The sequence below is a fragment of the Paramisgurnus dabryanus genome, chromosome 17, assembly GCF_030506205.2.
Source record: "Paramisgurnus dabryanus chromosome 17, PD_genome_1.1, whole genome shotgun sequence".
NCBI lineage: Eukaryota > Metazoa > Chordata > Actinopteri > Cypriniformes > Cobitidae > Paramisgurnus > Paramisgurnus dabryanus.
This window is the reverse complement of record NC_133353.1, coordinates 34,830,202-34,847,376: the sequence shown is the minus strand read 5'-3', so window position 1 is coordinate 34,847,376 and position 17,175 is coordinate 34,830,202. Positions and strand designations below refer to the sequence as shown.

The 17,175-nt window shown below is 41.5% G+C and overlaps 1 protein-coding gene across 1 annotated transcript in view; it reads right to left on the bottom strand.

The window, feature by feature from the left end:
* Positions 1–17,175, bottom strand: part of LOC135749074 (uncharacterized) — a 32,802-nt gene that overhangs the window by 4,645 nt on the left and 10,982 nt on the right. Inside the window, 5 exon segments of the mRNA XM_073812286.1 lie at positions 9,082–9,460; positions 9,535–9,724; positions 12,595–12,659; positions 12,662–13,977; positions 15,714–16,143. Coding sequence (XP_073668387.1) covers positions 9,082–9,460; positions 9,535–9,724; positions 12,595–12,659; positions 12,662–13,977; positions 15,714–16,143 — 2,380 coding nt within the window.

Below are 17,175 nucleotides of genomic sequence, written 5' to 3'. Positions count from 1 at the left end.
TGAATACAAATTAAGGACAGCCCTGAGTTTACAACAACCAATCAGTACCAAATTCCTATATGCTTTGTTCTCTCTGGATATTTAAGGAAAGTTTGTCTTTGGCACAGCATCATACTTTTCATTTTTCTTTGAGGAATCTGTAGCCAGATCTTCATCATTTGACTTTTGATTTATTAATTTTCCTACCTGGCTAATAAATTGTGTTGTTTTGTGTTGTAATATAGCTTTAGGTTATATTATCAGTGTATAGCTTGGACTGAGATTACCCCTATAATAATCAAGCCATTAGGGGGATGAGCTTGCTTTATATCTTGCGGGAAGTGAAGTTGGCTTTGAGGCAGACTGCAATTTCTTGACATCATATATATGTGTGTGTGTGTGTGTGTGTGTGTGTGTGTGTGTGTGTGTGTATAACGAAAGGATTATTAGGAACACCATACTAATGCTGTGTTTAACCTCTTTTCACCTTCAGAACTGCCTTAATCCTACGTGGCATTGATTCAACAAGGTGCTGAAAGCATTCTTTAGAAATGTTGGCCCATATTGATAGGATAGCATCTTGCAGTTGATGGAGATTTGTGGGATGCACATCCAGGGCACGAAGCTCCCGTTCCACTACATCTCAAAGATGCTCTATTGGGTTGAGATCTGGTGACTGTGGGGGCCATTTTAGTACAGTAAACTTAATGTCATGTTCAAGAAACCAATTTGAAATGATTTGAGCTTTGTGACATAAGAAGTAGACATCAGAGGATGGGTACATGGTGGTCCAATTGGCACTAATGGGCCAAAAGTGTGCCAATAAAGCATCCCCCACACCAAATTCTGACTCCACCATCCGAGTGTCTCAACAGAAATCGAGACTCATCAAACCAGGCAACAATTTTCCAGTCTTCAACTGTCCAATTTTGGTGAGCTCGTGCAAATTGTGGCCTCTTCTTCCTATTCGTAGTGGAGATGATTTGTACCCGGTGGGGTCTTCTACTGTTGTAGCCCATCCGCCTCAAGGTTGTGCGTGTTGTGGCTTCACAAATGCTTTGCTGCATACCTCGGTTTGTAACGAGTGGGTATTTCAGTCAAAGTTGCTCTTCTATCAGCTTGAATCATTCTGCCTATTCTATTCTGACCTCTAGCATCAACAAGGCATTTTCGACCACAGGACTGCCACATACTGGATGTTTTTCCCTTTTCACACCATTCTTTGTAAACCCTAGAAATGGTTGTGCGTGAAAATCCCATCTGGCACCAACAACCATGCCATGCTCAAATTCAGGGGGGGTGAATTTGTTGATTTTATTGTTTTATACTGTTGTCTGATGTCTGCTTATGATGTTTGCATGGTTTTTACATTCAAAAACATCAAAAGCAATAAGTAATATGCTATTTGTAACATGGATTAGTGGCTGTCTGGAGAAAAGCTTCGTTTAAAGGGGCGGGCCGCATTAAAGACCTGGACGTTAACACCCACTGCTATGATTGGACAGCTTCATTCCCCATCATTACATGTGGGGAAATGTTTTAAAAACATTAATGTGTAAAAATAGCAGCCGAACACATATATGTTTGAGCCAAAAAAGATTCTGGGTGCTAATGATGATACACAAATGACAATACGTATAGTAAAGTTGAAACAAACCTTTAAACTAGATGTGACTAAATTACCGTCTACAACACAGTAAGTGCGCATCAGAATCTAAACTGCGGCTGATAAATCCTTATCAATAACTTTGTATATTTATATTGTGCTTGTTAGGTTGCTCTTACATACACCTAACGTTACATACCACAGTTATATGATAAAAAAGCTTTGTTGAGTGTTTGACCTTTCAAACGCAAGTTGCCACACAAATTACAACACAGTAAGCGGGCATCAGAATCTAAATTGTGGCTGGAAAGTCCTTCTTTATCACTAACTAACCAGATTTTACAACAGGACACATCAAGTGATCTCTTCTAACAAAGCAATAGTGAAACGCGAACCTTAAATAAAGTTAAATGTTTCACTTATTGTGTAAAGTTATACTGCTGTGTCATTTTTGTCAGATCCAATATAAGTGGTGCTTTTAATCACAGTCTCTCTGCAAATCCAGCATCGGCTTCTTTACAAATGAATCCGCGGTACACAAAGTAAATAAACACTCCCCACGCGAGCTGGAACTTCTTCTAAAAAAAAAAAAAAAAAAACTTGATCCACGCATTCCTAATGTTACGTTCTGAGCCTCCGTTATCCAGCGTCTGTGTTCTTACTAGGGATGGGACGATTACCGGTTTCACGATTAACCATGATAAAATGTCCTGACGGTTAGTATTATCGTTTAAAATGTAATTATCATTACAACCGTGTTTGATTACCGTGATTTTGAAAACTCACGGTAAATCCTTTCCAGTCAGAATCAGCTTGACGCACGCGCGCATGCAACATTGGTTTTTGCACGAGAAGGCGTGGCGGAAGGCAGTAACAGGTGCACTGTGTTTTAATGCATTGCTTATGTGTGCATTTGATGTTCTTATTTAAGGTACTGTTCATTAAAACAGGTTCATACATTTCAGGGCTCCATGTTAATGTTAATTTAATGCAGGGGTGTCCAATACGACCAGTCGATCGCAAATGCAATGTCGGTAGATCGCACATAAGTTAATAACTGTGTATGCTGCTCCACGCCTCCACGAGCTTCGGAAAACAAAGTGCCAAATTGGCATTATGGTCTTAGAAACAAGTCAGTTTGAGTTGCTGCGCATTTCTTCTCAAGTGTGTTTTTATCAATCTTATGCCTGCCTGCTGCAGCTGAGTCGTCTAACTTACGAATTTGGATGCACATTCTTGTATATGCGCGCGACCGACCGACCGAACGAGAGAGAGAGCGAGAGAGAGAGAGAGCGAGAGCGAGAGCGAGAGAGAGAGAGAGAGAGAGAGAGAGAGAGAGAGAGAGAGAGAGACATGCTTCTGATAATGTTGTCATTTTCTAGTTTATTTCATCAAAACCGCATCTCCGCTATAAGGAGTACTCAGCATGTACTCAATGATTTTTTTAACTCCTCAAAAAGAATGGAGTAATGGTGACAGCCCTAAATTCAAGGTAGAAATAGTCCTCCTAACAAACATTTAAAGTGTTATTAAAAAATGTAACAGTATTTTGTTAAAAAAATGTTTTTAGCAGGTAGTTCTTGTCGGCTTTATCATTTTAAAAGTAGATTCACACAAAAAAAGCTGGACACCCCTGATTTAATGTTTATGCTTAAAAAAGTGCATATAGCTGCTAATTGTATTTGTTGTTTGCTGATTTTCAAAAATAAAACTTCATATAAAACTTTTCAGTGTGTGTATCAGTTCTTTTTGAACATTTTCATCTCAATTTAAGAAAACCATGATAATATTGATAACCGTGATAACTTTGGTCACTATAATCATGATATGAAATTTGCTAACCGTCCCATCCCTAGTTCTTACCATAGACGGTTCTTCCACAACCGAAAACTGCGTTTCCATGGTTACTCCATCATAACAGATCACCGCGTCAAAATAAAAAGTATCTCAGAAAAATATATTTAAAAGTAATTTTGGTTATATTTGGCAATCTTTAAAGACATATTTACGGATTGTTGAGACACAAGTGTGTCATGCGGAGCTGTGGGCGGGGCTACAAAAGTGGTCATTGTTTCCCTTTCGAGGAACTCGAGCTGCGTCGCCATAGCAACGCTTTGGGGAACGCCTCGGCATGACTGATCTGAAGCACGTGTAACACAATCAATAATTTGATGATTGGATATAGGCTGGATGCCGTGCGGACCAAGGGTATAAGAAGGCATCCCACACAAACACACTCGCTTTTAGTGCCTCAGCAAGTGACTGCGTGTACGTTTGCATAAATCTGAAGTATGTTTTATGAAGTTCGAGTATGTGTATCTCCCTGTCGGCGCGATATCACAGACAAGGATTCACATGTGTCTAGAGCGCGGCACGCACAGTTGGCTTTTGAGAAACCTGGCTGTGTGCACTGTGAGCATTCCCGTGCACGTGTTGCGCTCCAGCTTCGCGCTAGAGAAGGATATCTCAAGGCTCGTGTCCTCACGGATCCGGTCCCGCTTCTGTCGAGGCAAAGCGGTGACTGCACTCGTGCGTGCAGGCGGCGGTATCCCCGCCTACACCCGTGACATCTGTCTCTCGCTCTCTAGAAAGCTTGGGTTCGCGGCTGCGATCCCGCTTCTCAGCGGCGGTTGCACTCGTGGGAGTCGCCATATGATTTCGCGCAGGCGGCGGTATCTCCGCCTGCACGTGAAGTCCCTCTCTCTCACTCGCCGGATCGGGAAGGCGCCCTGCGTGAGAGCCATATATTTTCAGCTGTCTATCTCCGGAGAGATGGATCATCTTCATAATCCGCCTACTGTTTAAGGCTAAACGTGCAGTCTCCACGTGAAGCCTCCTCTCTTCTTACAGTATGGAGGTATTATATGTATGTACATACACATAATAATGAAAATAATAATATTTTTACGTTTTCTACACCTGTAGGTGTAGGCTATGTATGTATATCTGCTTGTCACAGCCTGTGTGAGCTGTGTCAAGCAGTGTTTTTGTGTTTATGCTGAGTGTTGCTTGTACAGCTGTACACAGCATATTCTCCTGATCGTCCGCTGGTCAAGATATGATCTTTTGTGTTACGACTCGAGTCCTTCATCCGCTGAGGCGGGTAACGTCTTCGTTCGTGGCACTCACTATTTCTTATTGAAGCGAAGCAGCTCACACCCCATTTATGGTGCCTGCTTCCCTTCAGTGCCCTCGCAGGGCACACTCACTGCTGTGCGTAGTACCACAGGCAGCTGCAATTAACCTTCACCTGCACTGGTGGAACTGCATACAGCCGGCTCCAGTGGGGAGCAGGTATACATTCTTGTGCAGGAGGCTGTAGAACCTCCACATGAGGGAAATGATGACCTATAGAGCTTATGTCTTCATTCAACACTGGAGGGTTTTCCCCGAGGGGACACCCGTCTCGCATGATCAATGTCACGCACCGTTTTTTGCGTGCTGTGGTAACAGGAAGAAAGCATGGCTTCTGTCCCAAGGTCCTGTGTTGGGTGCGCGTTGTCGATGTGTGACGCTGACAACAGTAGCGTCCCTCACAGGTTGGTGCGATTATGGAAAGCCAAAAGGATCAAAATCGCTGAAACTCATCATCGGCTATGGCACTGAAATTGCCTTGGAAATGATGGTGGTATGGGTTAGACTCCCATTTCCTTCTAGACCTGAGGAGCCATCATGTGTTTGTCTAGACAGACATCACATCGGTGGTTTCTTAAATGAATCTCTAAGGAGCTCTGCAATCAAAGTCACGCATCGTTGTCTGCGTGCTCTGGTGGTGTGAAGAAAACCTTGGTTTCTATCCTAAGGACTGTTTTGGGTGTGCGCTGCTGGCGTGTGTTGCTGACAACAGGCACATCCCTTACAGGTTGGAGTACAGTTATGGAAAGCCGATAGTGCCAAAATCACAACATTGTTGATTTTGGGATAATGGCATTTGTGGTCTCTGGACAAACTGTACTCGTTGACGACAGTTTAGACCCAGGCCACTTGCATATGGCAGATGCCCTGTAAGGCAAAGCCCATTCCCGGGGAGTTGAGATTCCAGCCAGATGTAGTGAACCACATCTGGAGAGTATTTGGACGCGCAGAGGTGGATCTGTTTGCGTCTCAGGACACCACACACTGCCTAATGTGGTTTTCTCTTCTTTCCCCCAATCACTCTGCCACAGAAGTTCTGGAGAAGTTTGCCAGAGATCTGATAGCTGTCAGCTTGGCCTTTGAGGGGGCCAGGCTCGCAGGTTCAGGTCTCCCAACTGAGGTTGTGGAGACCATACTTTACTCCTGACAGTCCCAGTCAACTGCCCTGTTGTTGTGGTGCTGAAGTTTCTGCAGGAACAAATCTCTGCTGGCTTAACTCCTTCCACTCTTAAGGTTTAGGTGGCAGCAGTCTCTGCCTACCATACTCCTTTGGAAGGATGTCAGGCTCCCAACTGAGGTTGTGGAGACCAGATGATTACTCCAGAGCTCCCTCAGGGAGCTTAGGCCCTAAGTGGAGAAACTTCACCTCATGGTGTTCAGCTCACGTGACAGACCCTATCACCTGCCCTGTTTATGTGGTGCTGAGGTTTCTGCAGGAGCAATTCTCCGCTGGCTTAATTCCTTCCACTCTTAAGGCTTAGGTGGCAGCGGTTTCTGCCTTCCGTATTCCTTCTGGAAGGACCTCATATTTCGTCTGGACAACCCTCGAGAGAGCTTTATGCCCTTAAGTGGAGAATCTTTCACCTATTGGTGTTTAACTCCCCTTACAAACCCAGTCAACTGCCGTGTTTATGTGGTACTGAGGTTTCTGCAGCAGCAATTCTCTGCTGGCTTAACTCCTTCCACCCCTTAAGGTCTAGGTGGCAGCAGTCTCTGCCTACCATGCTCCTTTGAAGGGACCTCATGCTCCCGAATGAGGTTGTGGGAACCAGATGATTACTTCAGAGCTCCCTCAACAAGGAAGCTTATGCCCTAAAGTAGAGAAACTTCACATTTCAGTGTTCAGCTCACCTGACAGACCCAGTCAACTGCCCCTTGACGTGGTACTGAGGTTTCTGCAGGAGCAATTCTCTGCTGGGTTAACTCCTTCCACCCTAAGGTTTAGGTGGCAGCAGTCTCTGCCTACCATACTCCTTTGGAAGGATGTCAGGCTCCCAACTGAGGTTGTGGAGACCATATCATTACTCCACCTTTAAGGTATAGGTGGCAGCAGTTTCTGCCTACCATACACTTCTGGACTCTCTGAGGGCAGTCTACATACCAGGCCACCTGAATGTGGCAGATGCCCCTTCGAGACAACAGACATCTCCGGTGGGAGTGGAAACTTCATCTAGATGTGGTGAACCACATCTGGAAAAGGTTAGGACGCGCAGAGGTAGATCTGTTTGCATCCCAGGACACCACACTTTGCCCACTGTGGTTTTCCATGGTACAGGCATGGCCGAGGCTACGTCTGTATGCTTTCCCCCGTGGTTGTGTTTATCCCTCCACGGGGCGACTTTATTCCCTGAAGTGGGAAATGTTCACCTCTTGGTGTTCAGCTCATCTGACTGACCCAGTTATAACTGCCTGTCAATGTAGTGCTGAGGTTTCTGCAGGAGCGTTTCTCTGAGTTTACTCCTTTCACCATTAAGGTTTAAACGGCAGCAGTTTCTGCCTACCATACTTCGGTGGAAGGCTCATCAGTGGGTAGACACCCGTTACTGGCTCGCTTTCTTTGTGGCACTCGCAGGTTGCGACGTGTTAGCCGCACAAGGGTGCCAACTTGGGACCTAGCAGTCATGTTGGAAGGGCTCTCGTCGGCTCCGCTCGAGCCATTTGAGACTTTGCCAGATAGGTTTCTGGCCTTTAAGGCTGTGTTCCTTCGGCTATCACCTCTTTAAAGCGAGTGGGGGACCTTCAGGCCCTGTCAGTATCCCCGACATGTCTGGAGTTTGCACCTGGGATGGCTAAGGCTTTTTTACACCCGAAGCCAGGTTATATTCCCAAGGTGCTGAACAATGTGCCGAGGCCCATTGTTCTACAGGCCCTTTGTCCTCCCCCATTCAGGAGTGCGGACCAGGAAAAGCTGAATTTGTTGTGTCCTGTGCGAGCACTGCACTGAACACATACGTTCACAGAACTGCTCGGTGAGGAAGTCCGAGCAGCTATTTGTGTGCTTTGGTTCACCTAGAAAAGGTTTTACCGGCGACCAAGCAGACTTTGAGCAGATGGATAGTAGATGCTATCTCACTGGCTTATGAACGTCAGGGCTTACCCTCACCTGTCGCTGTGAGGGCCCACTCTACCCGGGGTATGGCTGCCTCTAAGGCCTTAGGGTCAGGCGCCTCTCTTGACGTGTGTAATGCGGCCAGTTGGTCTTCGCCGCTCACCTACGTCAGATCTTATGGTCTAGACCTAGACCCCTGTAGGGTCCCAGGTTCTTTGCCTTGACTGTGTTCAGTTATACACGCTACAGGCATTTGGTAGTATGGAAGCGTGGGCATCTCGTTCCCCAAAGCGTTGCTATGGCGACGCAGCTCGAGTTCCTCGAAAGGGAACGTCTCGGGTTACGTAGGTAACCCTGGTTCCCTGAGAAGGGAACGAGACGCTGCGTCTCCATGCCATACTCCCTGCATCCCTGTAGGCACTTGCTTCGGCACTGGTAGCGAGTGTGTTTGTGTGGGATGCCTTCTTATACCCTTGGTCCGCACGGCATCCAGCCTATATCCAATCATCAAATTATTGATTATGTGTTACACGTGCTTCAGATCAGTCACGCCGAGGCGTTCCCCAAAGCGTTGCTATGGCGACGCAGCGTCTCGTTCCCTTCTCAGGGAACCAGGGTTACCTACGTAACCCGAGACGATTTGGATTCGGGGAGGTGCTTCAATTCTACTTTGACGTCATATTTCTCAGAATTCCTCACTCGGTCATAATACAGGCTTGGTGCCAAAAACTGTTATATTTCAGTAGCACGGACGTTTTCAGTTCTGAAACTTGCAGGATGTTTATTCAAGTATGATGACCTCTTATATAACAAATTATCAAGTTAAAATTGAGTATTTGATTCACCGCTCCTTTAAATCACCTTTCTTTCCCATTCTGGCATTAAGTTTGGAGTTCAGGAGATTGTCTTGACCAGGACCACGCCCCTAAATGCATTGAAGCAACTGCCATGTGATTGGTTGATTAAATAATTGCATTAATAAGAAATTGAACAGGTGTTCCTAATAATTCTTTAGGTGAGTGTACACACACACACACACACACACACACACACACGTATGTATGTGTGTGTGAGTGTGTGTGTGTGTGTGTTGTAGTATAATGTAACATTTGACAGGTTATTTCTAGACATCATATTTGTATGTGTGTATGTGTATGCATGTGTGTGAAACAAAAAGATATATTCTGCAAACAATTAGTCGTGATAAACTGTTTGGTCTTTTGGTAAGCAAGTTCGTGACTTTAAACCCCCTTTCAGAAATCAGGTACTCCAATGACAGTTAAAAAATACAACAATAACTGAGGAGACATACCTGAGATAATAAACTCATGACCATCATTATGATCGTCTTCATATTCATCTGCTGTGGGTTCTGTTTTTATCTTCTTCATCAGGTTCTGTTGTGGTTCTCCAGCGTTACAGACAAAATCCAGAGACTCTGTGGAGGTTTGATCCTCCTGTAAGCTCTGTTTACTGTCACACACTGTAGTGTCCTGAGTGTCTGTGAGCTTTGACTCAGTATAACCGAGTAAAGTGAGACTGAGCTCTGAGTTCTGTGTGTGTCTGGATTTCTCTTCAGAGAGTTTAGAGTCCAGCAGTGGCTGTGGTGTGCGGCTCTGATCTCTGCTCATCCACACTGAATCCAGACGTCCATCAGTCAAATACACTGAAGATTCACAACAATCCACATCCTAACAACACACAGAGTAAGATTATAATGATTTGATGTTGTCAAACAGGTAAATGATGTTTAAGCTGTACAAACCTCTCTCTTCAGTCCTTCATCTCCTCTTAACCTCAACTTTGTCTCCAGTAACGCCACCTCTTTCTTCAGCTGAGTGATTTCTGTGATGAAATCCTCAATATCCAGCATAGACAGATCAGTTCCTACTGATTTACAGCACATCACATCCATCACATCTCTCATCATCAACATCTCAACACAAGACGGTGTTTACAATCAATAAAACACTCAAGAGAGAAAAAACCGAAGATACACAAACACTTTACACACGAGCTCTTTCTTTCTTTCTTTCTTTATTGGGTTTATCGCCGGACTAAAGAGCTGCAGCGCCTCCTAATGTACTGGAAAGAGAAGACGCTCAACACTTCTTCTTCTTCTTTTAGGATTTAATGGCGGTTGGCAAACAAACTCAATGGTGCTTCCCGCCAACAACTGACAGGAGTGTGAGGTACAGACAGTTTGATAGATCATTTTTTTACAAATGTATTTTCTTAGTGTTTATATCTATTGTGTGTGTGTTTATAAAATGTATTTATTTATATACATATATAATAAATAGTTGCTTAAATAAATGCTTGTTCGACAGTACATGTTTAATAAAAGAAAAATAGAAAACAAATGAGTTATTTTAAAAGCCTCTTTGTTGGGGAACTACTTTCTTCCGCCACGGAAGGCCGAATGACAGGTAACCCTTTCGGCTGTTTTGAATCTCATAACAACTCAATAGACGGAATAGCCGTTTCTTAATATTACCGTTTCCTGATCAGAAAGTGTATTTTTAAAGAGCACCTATTTTGTTAATAAATTAGTACCTTATTGTAATATATTGGTCTCCCATAGTACATATATGTGATTAAAACTTAAACTAATGCATTATTATTGTTATAAATAGCCTACATACATCAACGATTTTGCAAAGAAATTCAAAAGGTAATTATTATAATGTACCACATTACTGTGCAAACTATATGGAAACACCAAATGTAGCACATAAACCACCGTTTTTTTAATTGTTCAGAAATCTTGTTTTTTGGTTGTGAATTCCAGTTAATTTCAATTCAACTGCAGTTGGTTTGTTTTGATTTAAACCTTCATAACTTAAAAAATACAGCTAAGTAGCACCATAAAACAAAATAATAACATGATAACATAATAATAAACATGTTTTGACAAAAATGTTAAAGGAATAGTCTACTCATTTTCAATATTAAAATATGTTATTACCTTAACTAAGAACTGTTGAATCATCCCTCTATCATCTGTGTGTGTGCAGGTAAGCGCTGGAGCACGCTGCGACTCTTCGATAGCATTTAGCTTAGAACATTTGCTTAGAAAGATTCGGACGTGAGGCCCAGACGCACCAGCGGACATCAGTCTTCCCCGCAGACCAATGATCTGGGCTACATCCCTGCTAAGGATTCCCTCTTATGCATCTGTGTTTGATGGTCAAAAATAAGATCAAACCATTGGTCTCATAAAACTTCCTCTTCAAACCCAGCTAACATAAAATAAGGTTTTCTAGTAGGTGTTCATCTGTAGTTTTTTTTTACAGTTAGGGTTTTTAGTGTTGTCTTACTTCGACTCGCCTGAAAAGTCCGCTCCCCTTCTCACTCTCATAATGGGAGAGGGAGGGTGTTACTGCGCCGAGTCGAAGTACTCCCATAAGTGCTATTACGCCATAAAATATAGTTACTCTTTTAAATCCGCTTAGAAAAGCGCTATGTTTTGTTTTGTACCACCAAACTTGCTCGTATAACTACTCATCTTAAATAGTAAAAACGTTGATGTGTTTGGTCACTTCTAACTTTATCTCTAAATGGCAGCATTGAATGAATGGGGCTAAGCTAAATGCTATCGTAGCGTCGCAGCGCGCTCCAGCGCTTACGTGCACACACACAGATGATAGAGGGATGATTCAACAGTTCTTAGTTAAGGTAATAACATATTTTAATATTGAAAATGAGTAGACTATTCCTTTAAAAATTGATTTATCTGCAAGTAAACTCTTCATGTACTAATACACACCTACACACAAAAGGATGTTTTAAAAAGATGAATCTTAAAATAGGTGCTCATTAAGATTAGTTCAGTCGAGAATATATATGTATAATTTTTAAATCTGCAGTCGATTAGTATAGTTTCTATTTGAACATTTGCTTAGAAAGATTCGGACGTGAGGCCCAGACGCACCAGCGGACATCAGTCTTCCCCGCAGACCAATGATCTGGGCTACATCCCTGCTAAGGATTCCCTCTTATGCATCTGTGTTTGATGGTCAAAAATAAGATCAAACCATTGGTCTCATAAAACTTCCTCTTCAAACCCAGCTAACATAAAATAAGGTTTTCTAGTAGGTGTTCATCTGTAGTTTTTTTACAGTTAGGGTTTTTAGTGTTGTCTTTTTAATCTTACTCTTTGGAGAAAGCAAAACTGTTTTCCTGTGTTATCCCAAAAAGGTGCCGCTTCAAATAAATAACTGGATCCACAACAAAAACAACAACTTTGACCTGCCTTAAAAATTAACACATGTGGTCGTGCATAATTTCTAATTTAATTTTACATACATTTAATTTGTTGACTTGATAAAACAGAAAAGTAATGGGGAAAACTTGTTTAATCACAGTAATGCTTAAATGATTTCTTACAGGGTACAAAAACACTTCTCAGATTATTCTGAAAATTAGAGGGGTGTGGGGGGCTCCAAATATATAGAACCGGACCTGGCAACAATACTACAGTGTGAATGAAGCTTACAGCCTCTATCTTTGCGTGTACATTAGGGCGGTGTTATGCAAATTTCATTATGACGTCCAACTGCAGGGGTGTGTTTGAATGAGCCGTTTATAAAGGTGTTGGTGAGGCTTCACTTTTAAAAAGAAGATCTTTTTGGGTGTAAAACTTTAACTTGTGCAACTTTATAGATCTTCTTTATGCACAGAAATCTTTTAACATTCTAAAAACAAAGGAAAACATAACATCATAGTGTCATACGACTCCTTTAAAACTCCTCTCACAAACACTGCACAGGTAAAGTTTCTCTCCCGTGTGAACTCTTTAATAAACTATGAAATGAGATTGAACAGAGAAGCTGAAGAATGAAGTCTCTCATGGCTTTTTAAGGAACTCAACGTAGTAAACGTCTTTTTTTACACTGAGAGCATTTTTAAGGTTTTTCACCTGTATGAGTTCTCTGGTGTCTCATTAAACTTTGACGGTGATTAAAACTCTTCCCACAAACACTGCAGTGATGAAGTTTCTCTCCAGTGTGAAGTCTCTGATGAACTCTCAAATTACATAGTTCAGAGAAGCTCTTACCACACTGAGAGCAGACGTAAGGTTTCTCTCCATTGTGAAGTTTCTGATGAACTCTGAAATTAGATGGATCAAAGAAGCTTTTTCCACAGTCAGAGCAGACGTAAGGTTTTTCTCCAGAATGACTTCTCTCATGAATTTTGAAACATGATGGATTAGAGAAGCTCTTTCCACATTGAGAGCAGACGTAAGGTTTTTCTCCAGAATGAATTCTCTCGTGGACTTTTAAGTAATTCAACTTAGTAAACGTCTTGTCACACTGAGCGCATTTGTAAGGTTTTTCATCTGTATGAGTTCTCTGGTGTCTCAATAAATATACATGATGATTAAAACTCTTCCCACAAACACTACAGATGTAAGGATTCTCTTCAGTGTGAAGTCTCTGATGAGCTCTGAATTGAGATGGATCAGAGAAGCTTTTTCCACAGTCAGAGCAGACGTAAGGTTTCTCCCCCGTGTGAATTCTCTCATGGATTTTTAAGGAACTTGATTGAGTAAACGTCTTGTCACACTGAGAGCATTTGTAAGGTTTTTCACCTGTATGAGATTTCTGGTGTCTCACTAAACTTTGACGCTGATTGAAACCCTTCTTACAAACACTGCAGACGTAAGGTTTCTCTCCTGTGTGAACTCTCTCATGGGTTATCAGATGAGATTTATCACTGAAACGTTTATCACAGTATGAACATGGATAGAGTTTCTCTTGAGAGTCTGTTTTTTCATGTGACTTTAAAGTGCATGACTGTGTGAAGGTTTTTCCACTTTGACTACACTCATACGGTTTCTCATTGGTGTGTAAACGCACATGTTTCTTCATATTGGATTGGTAGTTGAATGTCTTCTCACAGTGAGGACACTCATACGGTTTCTCTTTGTGAATTCTCTTATGCAACCTAAGAGTTTTTTTGCTGCTGTAGTAATTGCCACATTCATTGCAGTGGAAAGCTTTTTCACCACTGTGTGTCTTCATGTGGCCTTTCAGCTGAAATAAGAAATCAAAATCCTTCCCACATTGTTCACAGTTAAACGGCTTCTTCTTCGTCTCTCTTTGCTCTTCTGAATGAAGTTTCTTCTCTTGAGTTTGTGCTGTCAGTCGCTCTTCTGATGTTGAGGACGTTATTTCTCCATCACAACATGATTCACTCTTCACGTCTGAAAGAAACAGAAACAATTTAATTTTCTTTTCACTTTTATTTACACAAAGAAGGATAAATTGAGATTCTGAATCTTTTTCTATATTCACACAAAAGGGTGTAAGGTTAATTTCCTGAATAAAGATAGCTCCTCCCCAAAGAACACAGCACGGGTGCACAGTGAGTGCTCGGGAAAACAACTCTCTATGATTCACAGTGGACTTCCAACAGAGATCACATCTGTTTTTTAAAGATCACACCTCCAGGCAGTCATACATTCGTCTCCTTATTCTCTCAGAGCAAACTGTATATGAAATGCTACATTCTACATACACAAACAACCTGCATTTCATCATGTTTGGTATCAATTGAAATACCTTAGTGCAAGTGGTACAATAGTCACATTCATATGACAACAAGAATTCAATGTTAAAAGTGTAAAAATACATTAAGCAAACTTCACTCAATGTTGATTGACACCACACTGAATACAAATTAAGTACAGCCCTGAGTTTACAACAACCAATCAGTACCAAATTCCTATATGCTTTGTTCTATCTGGATATTTAAGGAAAGTTTGTCTTTGGCACAGCATCATGTATTTCATTTTACTTTGAGGAATCTGTAGCCAGATCTTCATCATTTGATTTTCCTACCTGGCTAATAAATTGTGTTATTTTGTGTTGTAATATAGCTTTAGGTTATATTATCAGTGTATAGCTTGGACTTAGATTACCCCTATAATAATCAAGCCATTAGGGGGATGAGCTTGTTTTATATCTTGCGGGAAGTGAAGTTGGCTTTGAGGCAGACTGCAATTTCTTGTTGGGCGATATGCCCCAATTTGAGATCGTCCTATCGTCAGTCTGTGAGATCGGCGATACATGATAGTATCGGAGGGCGGGGCAGTATAGTTTACTAATTATTATTTTTTTCTTAATTTTTTACTCATTATAACTAGTCACTTGATTGGTACACATATGCATCTGCGCGCACATACAAACAAACAATTCAATGCATTTGTTTAGTGCATTGTTGTTTAGTATTTTAAGCACGAGGGATGTGTTGCTACAACTCCTTGAATTGCATATCATAAACGGGATTAATACCTAGTGATCTGACTTCGGACATAGCGCAGCTTTCTGCACGTACGCGAGTGTGAGAGAAGCGCCAATATGTAGCGGGTCATATTTAAAAAAAAAAAAGTAACGTTTGCATCAGCTCGCATGAAACGCATTAAACTGAACAAATACATAAGGATTTCTACTATAGTTTATGTTTCGACTTCGGACAGAGGCGAGAGCGGGTGCACGTGAGACAGAGAGAAGCGCAGCTGCTTAGTGCTAGGAGGAGTTCAATACGCGCGCAATAAATGCAGGTATCCTCTATCTACAAGCTCTCCACGTAAAGTGAACCCCACCAACTCTCATGCGAGGAAAAGCATGCAATGTGGATGTTAATGTAAAACTATGATGATGATGATGATGATGATGATGATGATAATAATAACCATTCGCCAACTATCGTCATGACTATCGCCATGAAAGCCTGCCATTGGCGATATCTGGAGATCGTCGATACGCGATACTATCGTCTATGTATGTATGTGTGTGAAACAAAAACTTATATTCTGCGAACAATTAGTCGTGATAAATTGTTTGGTCTTTTGGTTACCGAGTTTGTGATTTAAACCCTCTTTCATAAATCAGGTACTCATGACAGTTAAAAAATACAACAATAAAAGTGGACAGATACCTGACATAATAAACTCCTGACCATCATTATGATCGTCTTCATATTCATCTGCTGTGGGTTCTGTTTTTATCTCCACCATCAGGTTCCCACAGTCCTCCAGTTTAACTGAACACATCTTCAGTGTGGTCTGCAGGATCTGCTGCTGTTCTCCAGCGTTACAGACAAAATCCAGAGACTCTGTGGAGGTTTGATCCTCCTGTAAGCTCTGTTTACTGTCACACACTGTAGTGTCCTGAGTGTCTGTGGGCTTTGACTCAGTATAACCGAGTAAAGTGAGACTGAGCTCTGAGTTCTGTGTGTGTCTGGATTTCTCTTCAGAGAGTTTAGAGTCCAGCAGTGGCTGTGGTGTGCGGCTCTGATCTCTGCTCATCCACACTGAATCCAGACGTCCATCAGTCAAATACACTGAAGATTCACAACAATCCACATCCTAACAACACACAGAGTAAGATTATAATGATTTGATGTTGTCAAACAGGTAAATGATGTTTAAGCTGTACAAACCTCTCTCTTCAGTCCTTCATCTCCTCTTGACCTCAACTTTGTCTCCAGTAACGCCACCTCTTTCTTCAGCTGAGAGATTTCTGTGATGAAATCCTCAATATCCAGCATAGACAGATCAGTTCCTACTGATTTACAGCACATCTATCTCATCTCTCATCATCAACATCTCAACACAACACGGAGTTTACATTCAATAAAACACTGAAGAGAGAAAAACACCGAAGATACACAAACACATCACACACGAGCTCTTCTTTATTTCGTTAGTGGGTTTATCGGCGGATTAAAGAGCTGCAGCGCCTCCTACAGTATTGGAGAGAGAAGACGCTCAACACTTCTTCTTGATTTAATGGCGGTTGGTAAACAAACTTAATGGTGCTTCCCGCCAACTACTGACAGGAGTGTGAGGTACAGACAGTTTGATTAGATCATTTACACATTTATTTTCTTAGTGTTTATATCTGTTGTGTGTGTGTGTTTATAATTTTTTTTATATATAATAAATACTTATTATACATACATATAATAAATACTTGCTTAAATAAATGCTTGTTCCACAGCAAATGTTTAATAAAAGAAAAACAGAAAACAACAAAGGAGTTATTTTAAAAGCCTCTTTGTTGAGGAACTAGATAGTAACCCTGGCTTTTGGCTGTATGAATCTCATAACAACTCAATAGACGGAATAGCCGTTTCTTAATATTACCGTTTCCTGATCATAAAGTGTTAAAGAGCACCTATTTTGTTAAAAAATTAGTACCTTATTGTAATATATTGGTCTCCCATAGTACATATATGCGATTAAAACATCAACTAATGCATTATTATTGTTATAAATAGCCTACATACCTCAAAGATTTTGCAAAGAAATTCAAAAGGTAATTATTATAACGTACAACATTACTCTGCAAACTATATGGAAACACCAAATGTAGCACATAAAAAACATTTATTGAAA